The sequence below is a fragment of the Dermacentor andersoni genome, chromosome 1 (assembly GCF_023375885.2).
Source record: "Dermacentor andersoni chromosome 1, qqDerAnde1_hic_scaffold, whole genome shotgun sequence".
Taxonomy (NCBI): Eukaryota; Metazoa; Arthropoda; class Arachnida; order Ixodida; family Ixodidae; genus Dermacentor; species Dermacentor andersoni.
The window spans coordinates 171,902,782-171,924,094 of record NC_092814.1 but is presented as its reverse complement, the minus strand read 5'-3'; the positions used below and the strand labels follow the sequence as shown (position 1 = coordinate 171,924,094).

The window sequence follows — 21,313 nt, the reverse complement described above, 5'->3', positions numbered from 1 at the left end:
CAAGAGATTACGTAAGTCGACTGTCATTATGTACAGTATAATTATTGCTTAAAATTGCAGTTAGTATATTATTAGACACTTGCGCTTTCTATGCGTATTACAAAGTAAAGAAAGTCCACGCTAAAGAGCAGCGCTCACATTATCCCATGTGCATGGCGGTGCACATGCTGTTGTACGCGCACGAGTACAGCACGAGTTTGCAAGTACCCAGAGTTTTATGATCTCCCTGTGATATAAGATGCCATCGATGAGTTGTGCCGTAAATGGGTGCATTTTTTACCTTCATGTTGGCGCCTATGTCACACTGTACCGACGCCGAGCTCTCCACCGACCGTTGGCAGATCGTATTCGGCAACAGCGTTGGCAGATCGCTGTCGGCAACAGCGTATTTTCCTTCGTGTATTTTCGCCTATTTTCCTTCGTGCCGACACGAACGAAAATACGCTGTTGCCGATAGTCGGCAGACCCAAATCGGTGTCAGGTCAACCTAGTGTGAGTGAGCATTTACCAATCAGCATTCTCCAGGCGTACTGCTTGTGGCGGGGACGGTGGTTTATCATGCAAGTCGGATTCGTCGCTTCCGCTGCCGCTTTCATCCAGCGAAGCATGATGTTCAGGTGCTACTTGGTAAGGATCTAAATTCTGAGCACGCATGCGAGCTAAAATCCTTTGTTTCAGCTCGCTCAGGTCTTCGAGAGACGACATTGGAAATCAGAAGCGCACGCTTAGCTACAGCAACACGAACTGCATATCACGTGTAAAAATGTCGTTTCATTTTCAATGCACTTGATTTCATTTTTAGTCAAATACAAAAGCAGTTGGACAGGAAATCGCAAAAAAACATAGCTATTATCGCAGAAACACTTTTAACACTTTGAAAAACGTAAATCGCAGGAAAATTGGCTTTATCAACAAAATAATACTTTCTCATCCCTACGGCCGCACTTGTCATCTGCCTCCCACTAGTGCCATCCTATAATCACTATCGCGCTCACCTATCACAGTTTTCAGCATGCTTCCAGTGAACGACTTCATCCTCACTGCAGATAGAAAAATTTGGACAAAAAATTTTCCACGGCATTTTCCGCGTTACTACTTCATGATTAGACGCTCTGGCCGGTAAGCTTTGTATTGCACTAAAAAAAGTGGGTACCATGAAAATTGGTTGCCAGTCCCTTTAAAGTGAACAACCATGGATTTTTTTTTTCCTTAAAAGGAGTTCGCTGCCGAGTTATCTCCACGTGTAAGTACAAAGAAAATAAAACAACACTGATGCTGGTAATTTGACTTTCTATCACTTGCAGTGACTGCATCAGAGAATGCTGTAGCACAAAGTGCTCGGATTTCATAAGCAGATGTAGGCTTTCACATGCATAAATCACTGCTTCTCATCCTCTAACTGCTATCAACTAGGCATTACATTGACAAACCACATTTTCAGCAAACAGTAAGAACATGACCTTATCAGCAGAGTTGGTGCCCATTATAACCTTGCTCCATAGACCCTGCCCACTATGAATCTCCCCACTATGCAATGCATTTGGTGCGTCCAACTTAAATGTCTTGTCAACATGCTATGCCTAGCTTTCTACTGTCCTCAGTTCCTCCACTTGCCTTCTCCTTTGCTCCTAATTTTGTCACCAGCTCTTTACTTAATATCCACAGCCTAAAGGTCCAGTAAGCTCAGTGCTGTGGGAGGGCATAGATAGGGTCTGCACTGCACTGTTGTTGCTAGATGAGAATGCTATATTCCAATGCCATATGTGTATTGTTTCCCAAATTTATAAATGGCAGGACATAAGCTGGACCACCTTATGAGGCAGGACAGTAATCCTGTCAACCTTAGTTTGTGGCTGTGGTCTCCGAGGCCTGCAGCACACCAGGATGTGAGTGCCAGCAAAGGTACATATTCGCAGCAACATGGCACCTAACCATGCTTGATTGGAACCAATGTCAGACGAGCATGGTGTGGCATAGTTTTATAGTTGTTGCCATAGGAACCGCAAGGTGGTTGTCTTGCGGTTGCTGGAGGGGGCTAGACCAGGGTAACGATCCTGAAGAATGTGCATTTTATTTCTAAGATGTGGAATTTATAACAATAAAGAAAGCAAACACCATAAACCTTGTTATTTGCCAATGAGAGAAGCAACTATATCAGGAAAAAATGTTCATTTCAGCATTACGTGGATGGCTGTCACTTAGAGGGGTGCTGCCTTGTCCCCCATACATGCACTTGCACCCCATGATGCCCATGCTGATACTTTGGCCATACTGAGCCAATATTATAGATTTTTAAGCAGAATGTGATCTGTTACCACTACGAGCGGCCCTCAGGAACCATTTACACATGCTCCATGCTGCAGATAGTGACTTACTGCTGCGAGATGTAGTGGCAGATAACGCACTGCACTGTACTTAAACACCACATAACAGACAAAATAGACTTCTTCTTGTGGGCACTGGCTCGCCTTCTCAAATGCAATGGTAAGGATTCTGAAATGCTGCACCTTGTCAGCCAGCTGAGGCCATGCCCCTTGGTGCCATGAACTACCACATCAAGTGTTCGAGCAATGATGAATTCTTAAAAAGCAACTGTGCAAACAGTAAAACAAGGTAATGCGTGCCTATGAAACAAATGTTCATGCTTCTTTTTAAATGTAATTCCGTCCAAATAATTCAAATATCTACTTAACTAGGATACACACTATGAATGTTTTAGTCTTCCCTGTATTCTAGATTTTGTTTTCTCTCTCTCTATTGCTCAAACCTAGACATTTTGGGGGGAAAAGACAAACTTATTGGCAGTTTCACCAGTGCAGTCAGCTGACTGTTTTTTGTGTCCCCTCAAAGAATAAGCCAAATAACTGCATTAGTTGACAAGTATAGCCTGCTGCCAAATTAAGCAAATTGTTAGAAAAAGAAAACTGAGCGACTATCAGTACCTATGATAGTTTTAGGCGCCAACTCTGTACATAACAAATATTTAAATGCTGCTTAGTGCTGCTCAATCCGAAAGGGGACATCCGAAAGGGGACTGCACTTACTAGAAGGCATGTGTACCATAGACGATTATCAACAGTTCACTTGGTTTTACACATTCTGAGTTTTTGCCTATGGTTTTTTATGACCAAGTGGAAATTTACTTCATTTCAGCTTCCTTTTACTGAAACTTTCAGATGAGACAGTACAAAAAGTGCTCCAATGCAGACAATACTTCAGATGAGTCAAGCAATTTTCTCTCATAGTTGTACCTCCATGTCTCGCTTAAAATTACAAAAATACTGCCATTTACGTTATTTCTGGAGATGCACACTAAATAAAATGCAAACAGACAAATACTAAACAGCATATTAACCCTTTAAGAACAAGATATATAAATACCACACAAAAATGTTTATTTTCCATCTAAATGTGCAAAGTACACTTCGAATAAGCATAATCGACAAAAAGAATACATATTCTGAGGAAACCTTTTCAATTACATAATGGTAGGAGAGCAACACCAGCCAGAAAACTGGAAGTGGGCTTCACCCCAAGCCACTTATGCGTTTACAAAGAGCTCTTGTCATATGCTAACCATACGTGTTATATTGCATTTGCTTTACATTACGTGTGTGATACCCCTGCAGCTGGAAACCTTGCACTGGTCTGTCTCCTTTGACAGTGCTTTCAAAAGAAAGCGACTCACAAGCCAAACTTCTTCCTTGTGTGGTATTCCTACTCTAAACCCACAAATGACACTTGTTGCCTGTCATTCAGTGTTGGCTGAAGACATTTAGCGAGTAACTCTGTATTCAATACCGAAACACAGCAAGAAAAAGTCACAGTCTCGCCCGAGAGGCAAAGCATTTATTGTGATAGCAGAATGGTTAGTAGTTTTATCAGCTGTAAAACTGCTGTAAACATTCGCTTAACTAAATTACCAAGCACAAGCGAGGTGTAACATACGCATAGGCAAATATGAACACATCTCACTCAATGACCGCAGACACTAGCTGATTGAATGCTGACACGATGAAAAGTGGCAGCTGAGGTGCACGAACTCCCCTTCATGCTGCCTCTCGCTTCAATGTGAACTAGGCCCATGAGAACACAGGACACACAAAACCATCAGCTATCTCGGGTTGGTTAGCCTTCGAACCCACCACAAATTACCTCCAAGATAGAATGCACATGGCCGTGCTCAGCCGTGCCATGCGTAGCCAGGGCCAGTGTAGAAACGGAGGAGCACGCTGCCCTGGCCCTCTTCCTACTAGAGAAACATGCACGCAAAAGAAAAAAATAGAAAAGAAAAAAAAAAGAGAAAGAACTACTAGCACACCAGCAAAAATTAACAATGACCCTACCAGGCTTTCCAATGTGGTGCCAGTTCCTGCCAGGCACCAAGACAGTTGTTCGGCCATAGACACGTCCTCTTCCTCGTCGTTTTCTGGAAAAGTTTACATCACATTCTCAGTCAAAATATTTAAAATATTTAATACCTCAAGCCTTATCAACATACATAATTAAACTAAGTAGCTTCAATTTGACCAAGAGAAGCATAATATTGACTTCTAATTTTAATATATTTTTTTACATTGCACATTTCAGTACACATCCTTTCGATGGTTGCTGCCGTACATGTACAACTGCACAAATATGGATGCCGACATACACATATAGTAGTATTTGTGCAACTGAAGTTTTGCACCATACCTAAATCTAACATTCCAGTACCGCAAGCAGGAACATGGACACAAGAAGACACAAATACACAAAATATGCCAGCATAGCAGCTTTCGTTGGGTTAAATCAGATGCTGCTTTGGAAGTGCTGCCATCTCCTGGCAGTCACAACAGCTATTTAACTGGTGCTGCCTCCCAGGGCTTAAAATTACCAATTCTTATCTCCATCAGCATCCATGCTGCTCTGTTTTTTATAATACAGTAGACTTTCGTTAATTTGACTCCTGTTAATTCGATTTTTCAGTAAATTCAATCCCGATTAAAGGTCCCAGCTGGTGCCTATACATTTCTATGGGCCCAAACCTACGTTATTTCGATTTAAAGATTGGCCTTCGCCAACTAATTTGAACTTCACTGGTCAGCTTCGCCACAATACAGTCATGTTATGCGGTGAAGAATACCCAGAAAGGTCCGCTGTCACGGGACACGGTACACGTCACACGTAAATATACAGGCATGCCGTCTCCAGTCACAGTACAAGCACCTAGATGCCTAATAGCCATACTGACAGCCATTCAGAGCTGTTTCTGATGGTGCTGTGGCGATTTAAGGTTTCGTTTCGCCTGCCATGCATGTCTCGTATACGAGACCGTTAACGAGGCCTAGTGAGCATTTCTTAATTATACACGCATACATGCACAGTGCATCGAGAAGTGGAGAAAAACCATCTGTGTTTTGGGAAAGGTAGCAAAATGGAAGAAGGTAAGATGAAAAAACTCCAAAAGTCGAGGGGACACTTAAAGCCAAGAAAAGAGTGGAGATCTATCTAAAACTCCGAAGGCCTGCCAGTAAACTTGTTAGGCGTCTCGGTGCTCGTATGGTGACCAGAGGCATTAAAATGTGCATGCGTCTCTCTGGTTTCAGCGGAATATAAAAATCTTCTCCTATACAGTATTGCGAAACACCCCTAGAACATCAAAACAAAAATGGCAGCATCCAGCGGGAAAGTTGGTTGAAGCACGAGCAGTGGCCTTCTTTCTGTCTTTAAAGGGACCCAATGCCACGGAGATTCATGCCAAACTTGTGGGGTGTGCTATGACAATGCCCCAGCTTATGACACTCTTGTGAAATGGCACAGGTGATTTAAATGCGCTCGCACAAGCATGGACACAGAACGGAGTGGCCGGTTGTCAGCTCAGTGGAGAATCAAAACTTGATGCCCAAGTGGAGGCTCTAGTGCTTGCTGACCAGTGGATAACTGTTGAACAACCAGCTCAGCAGGTTCACATGAGTATGGGCTCAGATTAAACGCCCACCCAAGTCTCATCAATCAATGGCAATAATACTAACTTTACGAATGTCCCTCATACAGAAACCACAGCTACTTTTATTTGAACCTAAATCTCTGTAAAGTGGACACAAAGATGCAATTCAGTGGTGCTGGTTTTTTTAGCCCTGCTAAAGGTCTATGCAACAAAAGTCATGGAGAGAACTTGCAAAGACAGCAAGCTTGGAAAAAAAACTCACGCTTGCTCAGACTGGACAACTCTGGAGCCAAAGATTCTTCGCATCTCATTCTCAGGGTTGAGGTTACGCTGATCTACTGAAAGTAGGCTCTTCTCTGCCCGTGTAGGCCCACAGACAGTGGTAGTAACAGCGGCAACGTGAGGCAGATTCTCAGGCTCCCCAAGCATTCGGTTTACCTCCCGCACGCTGGCTGCTACTTCGTCCTCCTGCTGAAACATCAAACAACCATCTGTTCAGCACAAGAGACAAGCTGGAGCAAAGTAACATGATAAATATTACCAAATAATGCGTATGCATAATGCTGTGTGAACCGTTTATGTATGCATGCTTACAGCACTGCAGCTTGTAATTAGAAAATTGTACCATCTAGTGACGTTCAGTTTTGATTTTTGTTCAGTTTTGTGATGCCATTGTCTCATATTAAGAGACACTCATAACCAGTTTCAGAGCTAAAATGCCAGTTATGCTTGCTATTCATTAGATTCATAGGGGTTTAAAAAGATCCCACAGCAATAGTAAGCCTATGAGAGACTCTGTAGTAGAGTGCTCTGTATTCACGATGAACAATATTCATACTGGCAAGAGCAACTTGCTTGGCGACACAGTGAAATGTCTCAAGATTGGCACTATTTGTGTCTGCTTTCGCATCCCACGAGTTTAGGCCTTCACAATTAAATGGCATAAAAGACAGGACAACATGAGAGACATCTCATTTACCTCACTTAAACAGGCAAAAATTTCTACCATTTGGACCGACTGGCCACACTCAAATCTGCATCTTCCACCATGTGCGTGCTTGCCTCTCACTACTTTTCACTTGCATTATTCTGGGGCTCTCTTTGGCCTTCTTTGATGACGAGCTTGTTACAAGTGCCTTAAAATGTACAGTGTGAGGGTGAGCTGTGATATCAAAGTCCTTGCCAAAAAGAAGAAAGGAGAAGAAAAGAAAGCAGCAACGGCATGCCTCCCTGCTCGCACTGCCACCATCACGTAAAATATGTGTCACCATACTTCAACTCCCTACTCTTGCATCACCAATTGGTTCAGCAGCTTTGCAACTCCAGTCATGGAGTTAAAAAATTGAGCAGTGAACAACTGACATGAAACAAGTCGCTTTTCCACCAAAGTGACCACTTGCGCTCAACTTGGTCGCATGACCTCTGTGAGAGAACTGTATGAATAGACCAATGCTATGTCACTGAGCCATGTCAATGAATGCTTACTCATCACACATTCTCATTCTCATCGCATCATCAGAGCACTCATGTCTGATGATTTAGCGTGGCCAACCTAGTTAGTAAAATGAGGTGACAACGAAAAGCAGAACATCAAGCGATGCAAGGAGAAGCCTGTGGATGCTGTGAGCAAGGAGGAGGAGGAGGAATAAACTTTATTAGTTGAAATGAGCCGACGGTAAAATCGTCCGAGGTGGGCGGCGTCCCTAGTCCAGGATGCCGTGGGCCTGAGCTGATAGCTTGGCCCTGCTCACCAGGCGATGCTGGTCTTCAGGGCTCGAGCTTGTCAGCTGGGCCTCCCACTGCTCGACGGTTGGTCCGGTGATGGGCGTTGTCGATGGGTTTTGTTGACATTTCCATACCATATGGTAGAGGGTATTGGGCGTAGAGCAGAAGGCGCATTTGTGAGTATAGCTTGTAGGATACATGGCGTGTAGCAGGGTGCCGTGCGGGAATGTGCCGGTCTGTAGTCTTCGGAAGATCACCGCCTCTTCTCTTGTCAGCTGGAGATGCGGGGGTGGATAGATCCTTCTACCCAGTCTGTAGTGGCTCAGGATATCGGCGTATCTTTTCGGGACGCTATCTTGTTGGTCTACCGGTGCTCGTGAACCTGGTGGGATAGCCCGGAGAATGTGATCTTAGGCAGCGGCATTAGCCGCTACATTACCCACCAGGGACTCGTGTCCCGGGGCCCAGACAATGTACCCTTCTGGAAAATTGTCTCGTTTTTCGAGGATGCTCAGGGCTTGTTTGGAAATGCGGCCCTTTTGGTCTGATTAGGTCTTCCTCTCGCTGGCCCGTAGTGGCCGCCAGGGCTATCGCCGTTTCTTCCGCGCAGTCGATGTCTGGAGTGCTTACCGAGGCCACTGCTACCTCTTGTCCTTGGCCGTTGATCACGCTGATAGCGTGGGCCGCTCTGTTCTTGTACTTTGCCGTGTCGGTGTATCGGACTTCTCCTTGTTTTAGTCCTTCGTAGGCCTTACGTAGAGCTTTCACTCTCGCTCGCCTCCTTTCTCTCTGGTATTCAGGGTGCATGTTTCTCGGGATGCTGGCCACCGTGACCTTCTCCCTCAGGGGTAGAGGAACCCGCTGTTTTGTGGACTCATATTCGACTGGGTAGCCCAGTCTTATTAGCGTGTCCCTACCCGTGCTGGTGAGCTTGAGTCGCTCTATATGGCTCGTCTTGTGGGCCTCTACTAGTTCCTCCCAAGTATTGTGGATGCCCAGGCTGAGTAGCTTCTCCATCGACGTCATCGGTGGAAGCCCCAGTGCCAGATTGTAGGTCTTTCGTATTAGGGTGTTCAATTTGTCTCTCTCACTGTTCTTGAGACCCAGGTACGGGGTGCCGTAAGTGACTCTGCTGATTATCAGGGCTTGTATTAATCTGATTGTGTCCTGCTCTTTCAGGCCGTGCTTTTTGTTTGTCACTCTTCGCACCAAATGCCCGACTTGGGTAACTGTCGCTTGCAGTTTTTTAATGGCGGCGAGACCGGCACCGTCCTTCTGGAGAGTGAGGCCCAGAATACAGAGTGTGTCCACCTCGGGTATGTTGACTCCATTTAGCGTTAACGTTGGATCAGGTGTCTCCTGCGGAGGCCGCCCTCTTGTCCTCTTTTTGAGGATCAGGAGCTCCGACTTTTCCGGCGCGCATGAAAGACCGCAGCGGTGGAGATAATGCTTGGTCCTGTCGATGGCTTCCTGCAGGGCGTCTTGTTGTTCGCCCGCCGATCCCGTGCACGTCCACATGGTCAGGTCGTCTGCATATATTGCGTGACGGATACCCCTGATGTTCTCCAAGAGGCTCGGCAATCCCCTCATCGCTATATTGAACAGCTATGGGGAGATCACCGACCCCTGGGGGGTTCCTTTCTGCGGTATTTGGAACTTCTCGGTCCTGAGATTCCCCAGGCCTATGGTCGCCGTTCTACCCGTCAGGAAGTCCCGGACATAGTTGTATGTCCGCCATCCGCAGCTGGTATGTTGTAGGCTGTTTAGCACTGCTTCGTGTGAGACGTTGTCGAAGGCTCCCTTACGTCGAGTGCCAGGATGGCATTCTTGTGGAATATGCTGAGGCCGTCGATGACTTCTTCTTTAAGCTGAAGTAGAATGTCCTGGGTGGAGAGGTTAGGCCGGAAACCGAACATAGTGTTCGGCAGGTGCCCACCTTCTTCCAGGTAGGGCGAGAGACGATTGTGGACCATGTGCTCGAAGAGTTTTCCTGCGCATGACGTGAGAGAGATCGGAAGCAGGTTCTGTAGGTTGATGGGCTTGCCGGGTTTCGGGATCATCATTACGTCCGCGTGCTTCCAGGAAGCCGGTATACTGCCGTTCTCCCAGCTTTCATTGATATACTTTAGTAAACTCTCCGTCGCCCCGTCGTCCAGGTTACGGAGGGTCTTGTTGTTAATTTTATCCCTGCCGGGCATCGTGTTTCTTGTGAGATTGCTTAAGGCTGCCACGATCTCCATCTTGGTGAAAGGTTGGTCTAAATCCGGATTGGGTTCCCCCTCGTACTCCGGGTGAATGACTGGCTGCGTCTTCCATTGTTGCTCGTCTCCGATGTATTTCCCGGTGATGGCTTCGAGCGCTTCTTCTTCGGTTCCCTGGAAGTTGTGTATAAGTCTTTGTATGTGTTGCCCCGTGACAGTTTTTGATTCCGTCTTCGCCAGAAGGGTCTTTAGAATGGCCCAGGTCTTTCGGTTGCTGCAGGTTCCCTGTAACTGGTCGCACACTTGATTCCAGTTCTGACGTCCGAGTTTTTCAGCATACTCCTCCGCCTGCCGCGAGACTGCGGCAATGCGGATCTTGAGTTTGCGGTTTCTCTTCTGCTTCTTCCATCTCCTCAAAAGTCCTCGCCTGGCCTCCCAGCGGTGAAGTAGGTGTGGGTCGACTTCGGGATTGTCCGCAGTGAGTTGGATGGTCTTTGTGTACTTGGTAACCAAGTCCATCACGTTCTTGGTCCACTCCTCGATGTCCTCTAGGCTTCTGGGGTGTTCATCTTTCCGGAAAGCAGACCAGTCCGTAATTTTGGCCTGACCTAATCTCACGGGGGTTTTGTGGTGCATGATTTTGGTCTGGATGATATGATGGTCGCTGCCCAGAGTCTCGTCCAGTCTCGACCACTCGACTTGCCTTAAGCCAGTGGAGAAGGTCAGGTCGGGGCTGGTGTCTCTGGAGACACTGTTGCCGATTCTAGTTGGTATTAGAGGATCGGTCCACAACGTCAGCTGGTGGTGTTGTGCCGCGTTGTGCACGTCCATACCCTTCTTGTTGGTTGATTGGTGTGGTGCCAATATAAGTTTCTAACAGGAGCCTCAAGACTGGTCTTGAGGACCAGTGGCTGTGCTTCAGTACTGTTACCCGACGCGTCACATCAAAATACTCCAGTAACAAGGAGGGCGCAGCTCTGCCTGAACAGCATCAGTTTTCAAATGTGTGCTGATGAAAAGAACACATCAGTGCTGCTCAAGCAACAATCACCAGTACATCCACTTGGAAAGTTTCTTGAGTAGTCAAGTATCAAAAATAATAATTATTGAGTAGTTAACATAATAACTATTGAGTAGTAGAGCATTCCCTTAAAAAAATGCAAATAGGACATTGCTGGTATATGTATACAGGGTGATCATTTTTAAGGGGGGACACAGGTCTTAAAAACCGAAAATCACGAAAAAAAAATTATTTTTGGGAACTACTTGTTTTGGCATCTGTAATGCCTAATCTACACTGTATCAAAACGATTTGCCCCAAAACGCACCCTAAGCATCTGAAAAAAATGATTTTGTCAGCGCGGATGGCGAGAAACGACCGCAAATTCGCGCAGAAACACCAGAGTTCACGAAGCTATTTCTTGTCTTTCCCGCCGCTGAGCGCCACCATCTCGGTATCGTTCAAAAGGTCGAAGTTCCGCCTTTCAGTTCCCCACATCCTCGGCAACGATAGCCACGTAGAAAAAGTGCAAACGTAAAACAATCAAGGGCCGGTCTGATGAAGCACGCGGTACACGCGGCCCTCCTATTGGCTAAGCGCACGAGCGCGCTGAGAGGCGCCTTCTGATTAGCTGTTGCTATGGCAACTAGGCCTAGCAGACGAGATCGTCTGCTAGGCCTGGCAGTGGGTTGCTTCGAAAATTGCTGATACGCTGTTTCTTTGTTCATCGTAATGCAAACGTTAGGTGCCAAATCAACCTTCAAGGTTCAGACGAGCCGACAAGATCGCGCCGGAGATAAGTCACTGCGTCGCGCAATCTCATAACTGCATAGGCAATAATGCAGCAGCGAAGCTAACCATTTCCCTCTGTCCCCACGTGTAGGTTTACTTTGGAGACCGCAGACGATGTGCCGATGCCTATTCCTGTGCCTCTCGCGCATACGCGGGTTCGTGTTGGTGCATTCCAGATTCTGTTACGAGCCTATATGTGTGCCTAATGTCTACATTAGCAGAATAATTTTGCATTTCTAATTATATTGTAATTATTATTTCCCAGTTTTGAAGCTTCAAATTTATATTTCCCCAGTTCCTTTTTGTTTTCCTCAAGTATAGCGTTTTTAAAGTGAAATTTTGGGATCAGCACTGTGTTCCTTCTACTCATTCAATACTCGTCATTCTTTTTTTCCCTGAATGCAGGGGAGTCTGAGAGTGCACAAGAACTGTGACATAGTGTCTTAGGGCACTTAAATATTTTGAAATCCTGTAAAAATCACTAACAAGAATTTACATTCTTAAAGCTGCAACTTTAGAATTTCAACTTTCATCCAAGTGGCAACTTGCAGTATTTGAACATCCAGGAACATACCTGTTTCATTTTAGCTATGTTGTTGCAGCACATTTCTTGCAAATGACATCCCACATTTTTAACACAAGGAGAATTGTAACTACTTCTTGTTTTATTGACCACAGAAAAAATCCAAGTGCATATTTATAAGCAGCACTCAAGGTTGGATGTCTCCTGAAAGGTTCATGTGTCTAGAGCGAGTATCAAAAATAGTTGTTCTGGATGCCATGTCCCCTCATATTAGAAATGCTGTTTGTTTTTTGTACTTTTCTCAAAACAAAAATTTTGGGTTCCATATAATATTCAGGCCTCGATAGTGGTGGACTTTACTAGCACGAAACATTGAAACACATATTCAACAAAATAACAAACATTCACTAATTAACTTCTTAATTAATTACTTTAAGCCACATGTTGCCATTTACTAATTGTAGCCAGTGAGTTTGTAAAGCTCATCCACTTGGAATGAATTTGCAGAATGACGCCAGTTTGGAGATATGCACTATCAAACTCGCCGCAAGAATGCACTGATGTTCTACTTACTTCTTTAACAAAGCGCTCTTTTACATATTGAAACAAAAAAGTAACTAAAATGCCTATGTATTTCGTCCCACTCTTTGTGAAATAATATCTCGAAACTGGTGTCCTCCTGGAAATTCAAGTGGATACGTCTTGCAAGCTCACCAGCTACAATTAATAAATTGCAATATGCACCATTATGTAATTAATCAAGAAGTTAATTAGTGAATTTTGTTAATTTGTTCAGTAAGTGCTTAAATTTCTCATGCTAGTAATGTACGGCTCAACAAATAATCCAGCTCAAGGACAAGAATAATACTACGTACTTGCTACAGATGATTTTTAAAAATTCCATAAAACTTCTAAATGGTCAGCCCGTATATGGCTGCAACAGGAATACCAATGCATGTCTCTTGACTTACGCAGGGAGCGCTGGAAAATTTTCAGCTCATTCAAGTAGGAAGTTGTTATAACTCAACTGTTATAACGGCCAGGAGCCTAATAACACCCACACAAGAACGGGAACACTGCGCCCATTTATTCAGTGACAGCCCTTTGTTCAGACGTTCTCAAGCCGCTCCGGCACGTGCGATGACGTCGGTCTCGCGCCACGGCGAACGCGGTTTTCTCTGTCTTCGTTGTCGTTTTCACTTTGCAGCAGAAGTGAAGCTAATCTGAAGTTGTCTGGTTATTTAGCACACCAACAATAAACAGTTCAATGCACCTATCACAGTTCTTGCAAGAAGTCTACAGGCTATTTGAAAAAATTGTGAACGTTCATCACTAAGCTACCATTCTGCTACAAAGCTTGGCGAGTTTGGACATGTACCTATTTTTGGTTGTGGAGAATAGACTGCTATCATACAGTAATTGTTTACATTTTTATGATTCCTGAAATGCAATCATCTCTCACTGAATGTGTCAATTGACAACACAAGGTTATAATCCAGCTGCTTGCTATTTTGTTTGCCATTTGGGAAATCGAATGGTCCGACTCATGCTGTTTGGTCAGTTTTCAAAAATTCGAGCACACTTTTCACTCAAAACTTTTGCATTCCATAATTTTAAGAATTTCATAATATTAAATTGAATTTATGGATATGCTTCGGGTCTCAACAAGTGATTTAGCTAAGGTATTGTGAGCTGTCCAAATCATAGCCTACCATATATACTCAAGTAATGGCCACACCCGTGTAAAAGCCGCAACGAGAACATCGAAAAAAATCCCCAAAAAATTATATTTAAAAGTTAGCTGTATACAGTAAAACCTCGTTAAACCGTACCCGCTTAAACAGTAGTTTCGTTTTAAAAGTAGTAAAGTCAAATCCCCAATTCAGCGGGCATTGAAAATAATGTGTTTTGTATCCGCATAAACCGTACCAGCTTATTGCGTACGCATTGGTTAAAACGTAGCGTTTCAACTTTTCGTCGCGCAAACACGGCGGTGCGTCATCTCCATCGGGCGGCCCGGCAGAACAAGCCTCAAAGATCGGAACAAAGGCCTCCAAGCGCCCTGTGCGTTTGCGCGTGAAGCCACATCAACATCAGCATCATTTCGACATCATCAGTTGTGTATCTGAAAATGGGGAATGAGTCGAAAGAGGAGAATGCAAAACATTTCAAATGTATGGCCAAGGACATCAGGGAGTTAGCTATGAAATGGGAGATAATCATCCTAGGGGACATGAGTGCACATGTGGAATACTTTGACGGGGCGACAGATGCAACAGGGCAGATGTTAGTAGATTTTTGTGAGGCCCATGATTTTGTAATAGTTAATACTGAAATTAAATGCGACGGGAAGATAACATGGGAAAGAAATAACTCCCACTCGACAATCAACTACTGCCTAATGTCCCACAAGCTGTATGAACGGTTGGGAGGTATGGAAATTGATGGGGAAGGAACAAAAAGCCTGGGGAGTGATCACAAACGAATCAAAATCAGTTTTGGAAAGACAGTACCGCTGGTAGAAACTAAAGAAAGGAAAGGTATGAGCAAACTGAATGACAGGCAGCTACAAGAAGTGGCGATAAACATTGAAAGCATGGTATCCAAGCAACCACAAAGGGCATGGACATACGACGACGTAATAGGTATTTTCAAACGAGAGCTAGAGAAGGGACAGATTAGGAAACTAGGAAGTAAGCAGGGAAAACATAAACCGAAAAGCTGGTGGGACCGAGAAGTTAAGGAGGCCATAGAGCAACGCAAAGATGCGTGCAGAAAACACAGAGCAGCAAAGAAAAGGGGAGCCCCACCAGAAGAGGTGGAGACAAAATGGGAGAATTACCTTGCAATGAAAAGAGAAGCATCGGCATTAATTCAAGCCAAAATAGCAAAAGTTGGGGTACAGTGGCTGTTAGAGATACGAAAAAAAGACAGAAATGCCTCTAAGAAGTTTCGGGAACACATAAGGCAACAGAGTAAGAAGACAGAGGTAGTTCAGCACTCATTGACCACAACAGAAGGAACAAAGGTAGAGGGAGAGGAAGCTCAGGAATATATTAGGTTAACAATAGAGGCAGCACTTGCAGAGCCAGAGGGTAGCGAAATGGAGAACAATGACAACAGCAGGACAGAATTAGAGGAGGAGAACAGAGGGATGACAAGTAAGGAATGGGACAGAATTGAACACAAGGTCCCCATGGGAACAGCTACAGGACCTGATGACATACCGCATTTACTCGCGTATAACCCGCCCCTGCGTATAACCCGCACCCCTAACTTCGAACTCCACGAAAAAAAAAAAAAAAAAAGGACCTCGCATATAACTCGGCCGTTTACCAGAAAAAACAGAAGCGCTGGAAAGATACAACTGCACACTCAGTGATCATTTCGTTTTCAGAACATTTATTTAAATGACCACCATTACGTCACTGGTTATCCGATTCTCAATCGTCGCCGCTCTCACTGCTGCCATCCGAGGCTTCATCGCCACGTTAAATGACATAGTCGTCCTCGGAACCATCCGATTTCTTTGGTAGTGGCTACAATATTTAGCTTCCCTTTCGATGTGAAAGACTGCCACCGAGTCGCACTCATGACGCCAAACCAAAGCAGGCAAACAGTGCAAACTGGGGTGTAGTACACGAAACGGCGCCTGACACTAGGCTCAACAACGCTGGCTGAAAAAAACGTGGCAAATGGCGTGTGGAAGAATAAACGGACTATGAATGTGGATTTGGCTATGCCTTTCGTTGGCCGCTCATCGGCTTGACAAGCGTCGATGACGATGGGGATGACGGACTACACGGGGGAGGCCGCCGCGCATTGCCGTGAAGCCGAGCTCCCCCCCCCCAAAAAAAAAACGAGAAAAAAAAACAAGGAAGAAAACATTCGCCGATAACCCACACCGCCACTTTTTAAACGCGTTTCTTTCATACTTTGGTGCGGGTTATACGCGAATAAATACGGTACCTATGAAATTGATTAGCATATTAGGCCAGAAAAGTAAATTAAAATTACGACAACTTATTGAACAAATAGTTGTAGGGGGAGATGTTCCACAGGACTGGAAAACAAGCAGAATGATATTAGTTTGCAAAGGTAAGGGAAGCAAGGACAACATTAAATCCTACAGGCTAATAACTGTCACATCAGTCATATAAAGAGTAGCAATGCAGATGGTGAAAATGAGAATGGAGGAATAGGCAGAACGTAAAGAGATCTTGGAAGAGCTGCAGAATGGATTTCGAAGGAACAGAAGGCTAGATGATAATTTATTTGTTATAACACAGTGCATAGAGATAGCGGCAGCCAGGCAGAAACCGCTATGGATAGCTTTTTTAGACATTAGAGGAGCCTACGATAATGTAAACCAAGAAAAGTTATGGAGCCAGTTGAAGGAATATGGTCAAGATAGAAAGGTGATTGGATTCCTACAACAAGTTTATACAGATAATGAGGTAGAGACAGTGGCGCAGCCAGAAATTTCGTTCGGGGGGAGCTCACATTGCAGCTCGGCCTCCTCCTAAGAGGAAACATTAGGTCGGATCATCATCATCATCAGCCTGGTTACGCCCACTGCAGGGCGAAGGCCTCTCCAATACTTCTCCAACTACCCCGGTCATGTACTAGTTGTGGCCATGTTGTCCCTGCAAACCTCTTAATCTTATCCGCCCACCTAACTTTCTGCCGCCCCCTGCTACACTTCCCTTCCCTTGGAATCCAGTCCGTAACCCTTAATGACCATCGGTTATCTTCCCTCCTCATTACATGTCCTGCCCATGCCCATCTCTTTTTCTTGGTTTCAACTAATATGTCATTAACTCGCATTTGTTCCCTCACCCAATCTGCTCTTTTCTTATCCCTTAACGTTACACCCATCATTCTTCTTTCCATGGCTCGTTGCGCCATCCTCAATTTAAGTAGAACCCTTTTCGTAAGCCTCCAGGTTTCTGCCCCATACGCGAGTTCTAGTAAGACACAGCTGTTATGCACTTTTCTCTTGAGGGATAGTGGCAACCTGCTGTTCATGATTTGAGAATGCCTGCCAAACGCACCCCAGCCCATTCTTATTCTTCTGATTATTTCAGTGTCATGATCCAGATCTGCGGTCACTACCTGCCATAAGTAAATGTATTCCTTTACCACTTCCAGTGCCTCGCTACCTATTGTAAATTGCTGTTCTCTTCCGAGACTGTTAGACATTACTTTAGTTTTCTGCAGATTAATATTTAGACCCACTCTTCTGCTTTGCCTCTCCAGGTCAGTGAGCATGCATTGCAGTTGGTCCCCTGAGTTACTTAGCAAGGCAATATCATCAGCGAATCGCAAGTTACTAAGGTATTCTCCATCAACTTTTATCCCCAATTCGTCCCAATTCAGGTCTCTGAATACCTCCTGTAAACACGCTGTGAATAGCATTGGAGAGATTGTATCTCCCTGCCTGACGCCTTTCTTTATTGGGATTTTGTTGCTTTCTTTATGGAGGACTACAGTGGCTGTGGAGCCTCTATAGATATCTTTCAGTATTTTTACATATAGCTCGTCTACACCCTGATTCCGTAATGCCTCCATGACTGCTGAGGTTTCGACTGAATCAAACACTTTCTCGTAATCAATGAAAGCTATATAAGGGTTGGTTATATTACGCACATTTCTTTATCACCTGATTGATAGTGTGAATGTGGTCTATTGTTGAGAGCCTTTACGAAATCCTGCCTGGTCCTTTGGTTGACAGAAGTCTAAGGTGTTCCTGATTCTATTTGCGATTACCCTAGTAAATACTTTGTAGGCAACGGACATTAAGCTGATCAGTCTATAATTTTTCAAGTCTTTGGCGTCCCCTTTCTTATGGGTTAGGATTATGTTAGCGTTCTTCCAAGATTCCGGTACGTTCGAGGTCATGAGGCATTGTGTATATAGGGCGGCCAATCTTTCTAGGACAGTGTTCCCACCATCCTTCAACAAATCTGCTGTTACCTGATCCTCCCCAGCTGCCTTCCCTATTTGCATAGCTCCCAAGGCGTTCTTTACCTCTTCCGGTGTTACTTGTGGGATTTCAAGTTCCTCTAGACTATTCTCTCTCACCTTATCGTCGTGGGTGTTACTGGTACTGTATAAATCTCTATAAAACTCTTCAGCCACTTGAACTATCTCATCCACATTAGTAACGATATTGCCGGCTTTGTCTCTTAACGCACACATCTGATTCTTGCCTATTCCTAGTTTCTTCTTTACTGCTTTTAGGCTTCCTCCGTTCCTGAGAGCCTGTTCAATTCTATCCATATTATAGTTCCTTATGTCCGCTGTCTTACGCTTGTTGATTAACTTCGAAAGTTCTGCCAGTTCTATTCTAGCTGTAGGGTTAGAGGCTTTCATACATTGGCGTTTCTTGATCAGATCTTTCGTCTCCTGCGATAGCTTACTGGTTTCCTGTTTAACGGCGTTACCACCGACTTCTATTGCGCACTCCTTAATGATGCCCATAAGATTGTCGTTCATTGCTTCAACACTATGGTCCTCTCCCTGGGTTAAAGCCGAATACCTGTTCTGTAGCTTGATCCGGAATTCCTCAAGTTTCCCTCTTACCGCTAACTCATTGATTGGCTTCTTATGTACCAGTTTCTTCCGTTCCCTCCTCAAGTCAAGGCTAATTCGAGTTCTTACCATCCTATGGTCACTGCAGCGCACCTTGCCTAGCACGTCTACATATTGTATAATGCCAGGGTTCGCGCAGAGTATGAAGTCGATTTCATTTCTAGTCTCACCATTTGGGCTCCTCCACGTCCACTTTCGGCTAACCCACTTGCGGAAAAAGGTATTCATTATCCGCATATTATTCTGTTCTGCAAACTCTACTAATAACTCTCCTCTGCTATTCCTAGAGCCTATGCCATATTCTCCCACTGACTTGTCTCCGGCCTGCTTCTTGCCTACCCTGGCATTGAAATCGCCCATCAGTATACTGTATTTTGTTTTGACTTTACCCATCGCCGATTCCACGTCTTCATAGAAGCTTTCGACTTCCTGGTCATCATGACTGGATGTAGGGGCGTAGACCTGTACAACCTTCATTTTGTATCTCTTATTAAGTTTCACAACGAGACATGCCACCCTCTCGTTAATGCTATAGAATTCCTGTATGTTACCAGCTATGTTCTTATTAATCAGGAATCCGACTCCTAGTTCTCGTCTCTCTGCTAAGCCCCGGTAGCACAGGACGTGCCTGCTTTTTAGCACTGTATATGCTTCTTTTGGCCTCCTAACTTCACTGAGCCCTATTATATCCCATTTACTGCCCTCTAATTCCTCCAATAGCACTGCTAGACTCGCCTCACTAGATAACGTTCTAGCGTTAAACGTAGCCAGATTCATATTCCAATGGCGGCCTGTCCGGAGCCAGGGATTCTTAGCACCCTCTGCAGCGTCGCAGGTCTGACCGCCGCCGTGGTCAGTTGCTTCGCAGCTGCTGGGGACTGAGGGCCGGGGTTTGATTGTTGTGTTCATATAGGAGGTTTTGGCCAAGTACTGCACCAGGGTGGCCAATCCTGCTCTGGTGAGAGAGTGCGTTACCGGTTCTGGTCACCGGGATCAGGCCGCACTCCAGGCCTGTTTGTGCAATTTTCTCAACACACAGTTTTTTTTTCTGGTATTTTCCGGTGGAGAATTGTGCGGCACCGGGATTTTAATCACGGTCCTCTTGCACGGGAGGCGGATACTCTACCGTCCCCGCAGGAGTTAAATTAAAAATTAAATTATGGGGTTTTACGTGACAAAACGAATTTCTGATTATGAGGCACGCCGTAGTGGAGGACTCCGGAAATTTCGACCACCTGGGGTTCTTTAACGTGCACCTAAATCTAAGTACACGGGTGTTTTCGCATTTCGCCCCCATCGAAATGCGGCCGTCGTGGCCGGGATCCGATCCCGCGACCTCGTGCTCAGCAGTCTAACACCATAGCCACTGAGTAACCACGGCGGGTCCCGCAGGAGTTGTACGCCTCATTTAACATACAGTGGTGCCCTATTTGATCAGTCAAGGTGGACCAATCTGAGCTCGGTTATACCGCACGGATGGCACTCGGCTAGAGAACCTGGTATTTATGACCTGCACATGTGTGGCCATACATAATTGAAGATATATATCCTTCTTTTTTTTTATTTTAGGAGGGTTCCCGTACAGTGATAAAATAAAGGAAAAGACATTAAAAAGAAAGAAAAAAAGAAAGAAAAAGGGGGGAAAATAAAGGAACATAACAGGTGATTTGAACTCGTGACCCTCGGATGTTGCCCGGAAAGATAGCTAAGTCGGTTGGTTCGTCAGGCCCCAGGCTATTTTCAAGCGCTACAGCTCCTGCTCCGAGCCTCACACTTACGTGGAAAGGGACTGACGTTGTCCGCGATAGTCGGTTTTTGCTGATTCCGAGTGGTTGGAAGGCATACTTTCTTGGAAAAATGGCTGCCCGAGGAGAAGAGCGAACTCGAGCGGCTTTAGAGACTAGGAAAACTGCCTTAAAATATTTAAGACTTGAGGGAAAGCTTCGTTAACAAACTATAACACGACAATCAGCACTCGAATACGACGAAAGAAATTATTGAGACGTGGAAAATTCCGTTGAAATAAATATGGTTTGCGAGACAAATGCTTGTAAGTATTGAACCTCTTAAAAGATGAGGGGAAATATGCGCTCACCGAGAGGGCATCGTCTGCACGAGACCTCTTACTGCACGAGGCACCTTACTGAGACGTGGAGGGCTCTGCGGCCGGAACAAAGCCTCCCGTCCCCGCCGGCCAAGAGGGGAAAACGCGCTTTCAGATCGCTCAAGGTTGCGCGGACATAGTATAACTAGCGTCTAGGAGAAGCTTAACCAGGTGCGATGGCGGCACGCATAGCGTGGGAAGCTAGCCGCCAGAATAACTATCTCAAGGACTGCTGCTAACGAGGGCGAAATACCTTCGTGTAATTATAATAACCCTAATAGGACTACTTTCGAAAGAAAAAAAAAAAGGAAACGGCCCAGAGGGCTATACTACGAGAGCTATGACTGATAGTTTTCTATATATATATATATATATATATTCATCTCATCTATAGGATCGCATGCGCGTGCTGTTGCTTTGTCTCTGCGTGTAGTAGTTAAGAGAG

The 21,313-nt window shown here is 45.0% G+C and overlaps 1 protein-coding gene across 2 annotated transcripts in view; it reads right to left on the bottom strand.

The window, feature by feature from the left end:
* The window catches only part of Nulp1 (Nuclear localized protein 1), a 150,354-nt gene that overhangs the window by 106,510 nt on the left and 22,531 nt on the right, over positions 1-21,313 (bottom strand). The window contains exons 3-4 of one of the 2 annotated variants that reach the window (XM_050195448.2): positions 6,192-6,397; positions 4,347-4,429 (exon numbers count right to left, since the gene is read on the bottom strand). In XM_050195448.2, the coding sequence (XP_050051405.1) occupies positions 4,347-4,429; positions 6,192-6,397 (289 nt within the window). Of the gene's footprint in view, positions 1-4,346; positions 4,430-6,191; positions 6,401-21,313 lie in introns of both variants that reach the window. The other variant, XM_050195447.2, reaches the window with a different exon arrangement.